The 3769-nt window shown below is 46.2% G+C and overlaps 1 protein-coding gene across 1 annotated transcript; it reads left to right on the top strand.

The window, feature by feature from the left end:
- Positions 1 to 754: 754 nt before the first annotated feature.
- Positions 755 to 2019, top strand: LOC104962660 (sorting nexin-7-like; the record flags this gene model as incomplete). Its single annotated transcript, XM_010791114.1, has 3 exons — positions 755 to 1036; positions 1527 to 1682; positions 1909 to 2019. Coding segments are annotated over exons 1-3 (333 nt in total), but the record flags the coding sequence as incomplete, so codon positions are not given.
- Between the last annotated feature and the right edge of the window lie 1750 nt (positions 2020 to 3769).

The following is a 3769-nucleotide window of genomic DNA, read 5'->3' as shown; positions in this document are numbered from 1 at the left end:
TGATTCAAGGTTAGGGTTTCTCTGTGGCTGGATGTTGCGCAGGCCGTGTGGTCACAAACAGACAGACAGACAGACAGACAGACAGACAGACAGACACACACACACACACACACACACACACACACACACACACACACACACACACACACACACACACGCACACACACACACACACCAAGCTGATTCCACACAAATATTATAGTATATCGTTTGTAATGATGGTGCAACAGCGCCCCCTGGTGGTGTTTTATTTAATGATGTTTCCTCTGAGTGTTTTGGAAGCGTCCTCTTCCGTATCTGCGCACGCAGCATCTCGGCTGTCATCAGAAAAATAAATGTCTAGCACTAAACTGGAAGTAACACGATCTGTGTCAAAATAAAATCCTCCATTATTTTAAACCCCTGCAGAGCTGAAGGTGCTCAGTGGAAAGGAACCATCGTTCAGACAGAGGACAGAGTTAGAGGAGCACTGACACATCATGCATGATGACATGTAGGAATTCATACTTAATAATACTTAAATAATAAGCAGTTTAAAGTTTAGTTCCTTATAAACACATTAAAAACTGCTTTTCTCTGACTTCATTTATGATGAGTCCTCTTTATTAGATTTGTGTTTGGTGATCTTTATACATTCTTGGTGTATGTCAGCTCGAGATATAGAAGTGTTTTTAGGATGAATCACAGTCATTATAACCAGTGGCTTTACTGTGGGCTTTTATTGTGAAGGCGCCGGGCGGAAGTGCAGCTGTGTGGGCGTCACTGATCTGGCTGGAGCTTTTCCTCAAGCTGATCTGAGTTTCTGGAAGGCTTTCTTCGATTTTTTCTGTGAGTTTCTGAGGGTTTCCCTCGGCGTTTGCTCCGGTGTTTGCTCCAGTGTTTACTCGGTGTTCCCTCCGGTGTTTCCTCGGTGTTTCATCCGGTGTTTCCTCCAGCTGCCTGCCGGCCCTCTGCTCGCTGCTGGCCGGAGATGAGTGCTCAGTTCCCGGCTCACCTGGACCTGGAGGAGGAGGAGGACCTGGAGGTCTTCAGCAAGGTGAGCTGCTTCCTGCTACCTGGACCAGGACTACACCTCTCTCTCTAATACTCGAGTTGCATCTTATATATTAGTTTATAGTTTATATCAGAGTGTATTAATCCAGCTCGTGCAGAGTGCAGAGGCTGTCACGAGGAGTCAGGAAGTGTAACGATCAGCTGATCAGCACACTTTAGTCTCTGATCTCTGTCCCCTGCTGCACACCTGTACAGGTGATCCTATATTCAGTGAATACAGGTGATCTTATATTTGTGTGTGTGTGTGTGTGTGTGTGTGTGTGTGTGTGTGTGTGTGTGTGTGTGTGTGTGTGTGTGTGTGTGTGTGTGTGTGTGTGTGTGTGTGTGTTCATTTGAATGAATCTCATGTCTGTAGGGTGTTTTTATTATCAGTTGTAGAAACTGTTCCACATGTAAATATAACCATACACTTTATTAAGTTGGGGGAGGAGTTGGAGTGTACCATGATCAGTCTAACGGGGGTCTCTTCTCAGAACACCTCTCTCACAGATGGAGGTCCCAGCTCTCCCAGCTCCATGATGAACCAGTACAGAGAGGAGGAAGAGGAGGAGCTCTTCATCACCATAGACCATCCAGAGAGTCATGTGACCGCCATCGAGACCTTCATCACCTACAGGGTGATGACCAAGGTGAGGGGGGCTGTGAGGAGGGGGTCCATAGACCTTCATCACCTACAGGGTGATGACCAAGGTGAGGGGGGCTGTGAGGAGGGGGTCCATATACCTTATGAAGGTCTACGGACCACCCCTCTCACCTTGGTGAGCGGGGGGGAGTGAAGGACTGAGTGAGTGAAGGAGTGAGTAAAGGAGTGAGTGAAGGAGTAAAGGAGGTAAAGAAATGTCCTCTGTCTCTCAGACGTCCCGCAGTGACTTCGACTGCAGTGAGTTTGAAGTGAGGAGGAGATATCAGGACTTCCTCTGGCTGAGGAGCACTTTGGAGGAGAATCATCCTACACTCATAGTGCATGTAGGTCACACACACACACACACACACACACACACACACACACACACACACACACACACACACACACACACACACACACACACACACACACACACACACACGTTTGGTGTGTTAACAGGTGGGCCGTACGCCATCATATTAATGCGTTTGCCTCTGAGCGAGGCAGGGATCTGAACTCCCAACCCACGGCGGAGCTGGCTGTTTCCCGTAACGGAAGAAATGCTGAAATCTGCCAAAACAACCAAAGGCATGTGAGACTCTGGTTCCACAGGAGTGTGCAGGCTCGTGTGTGTGTGTGTGCGTGTGTGTGTGTGTGTGTGTGTGTGTGTGTGTGTGTGTGTGTGTGTGAGATAGGAAAACCAGATATGAATAAGCCACTCGAGCTGTTCACTGTCAACACGCCGTGTGTCTCCCAGGAAGGAGAACTGGCTGACACACACTGAACAGATGTACAATTTACATCCTACATTACAGCTACATGTAATCAGATTACTGTGTGTGCAGGCAGATTACAGTCATCTGTTACTACACACGCCAGGTTTACCAACAACTTCCTAGACAGAGAAAGCCATTTATACGACAGGAAAATAAGATAAAGTGTGTAATATATAAATGTATAAAGACTAAATAATAAATATTCTCCAATAATAGATGAGAAGGTTTGAAAATCAAGCCTGCCGAGTGAAGACTACTAAACATCAGAAAAATCAGCCTGTGGCGATGCACAGATGCTTTAAATTCACTGCTTCATATCTCACTGAAGGACAGATTTTCCCTTAGTTGAGTAAAGTGCTGAAAAGCTGCAGGAAGCGTCCTAATCCGACTCCTCCGGGAGGAAAACACTACATGTTCTTCAGTAAATCCTGTATGAACAACAGTTACATTCGACTGACGCTTTCCCCCTCAAAATAACCACGTATCAGGAGAAATGGGCGATGCACGAGGGGGAATCGAACCCTTCGTGTTAAGATTACCAATATTAACGAGACCAGTAAAAAACTAAGGCTGTCTGACATGAGTTCAGCGTGTGCAAACAAAGCCTCCTATTCACTATCATGTCAATACGTTTAAGGACAGGTGCTTTTTAGATGAATACATAACCAAAGTTGATCGGAAAGAAGCCCCCTTAGATCCGCCATTGATACGAAGAGAATAAGAGCAAAAAGCCCTACTTCTACAATATTTAAATGCACACTGTATAAATGATGTTCATAAATATTCAGTTAAGCTCTGAAGATATGAGCTTGCATGAAGTACAAGGAGTCATTTTTGAGTGAAGTGGCTCCATTGACAACAATTCCAGCTGACACAACAACACGCACACAGGGGAAGTGTAGCCAAGGGTGAGGAGAACTATACCCTCTGTGTGTGTGTGTGTGTGTGTGCCGTGGGGAGATCCTAAACAAGTTCTCCAACTTTGTTTTGCTTCCTGGTAGGCAAAGCATCGTGGGAAGAGTGGGCAACCTCAAGGCCACGCATCAATAGAATATGAACTGACTGGTGGTGGTGGACCACACACACACACACACACACACACACACACACACACACACACACACACACACACACACACACACACACACACACACACACACACACACACACACACACACACACACACACACACACACACACACACACACACACTACACACACACACACACACACCACACACACACACACACACACACAACTACACTACACTACAACAACGACGACTACACACTAACACTACACACGACAACACACA

The sequence above is a fragment of the Notothenia coriiceps genome, unplaced genomic scaffold, assembly GCF_000735185.1.
Source record: "Notothenia coriiceps isolate Sejong01 unplaced genomic scaffold, NC01 NC01_scaffold00035208, whole genome shotgun sequence".
In the NCBI taxonomy this organism is placed as follows: Eukaryota; Metazoa; Chordata; class Actinopteri; order Perciformes; family Nototheniidae; genus Notothenia; species Notothenia coriiceps.
This window is presented reverse-complemented; position numbering and strand designations above follow the sequence as displayed.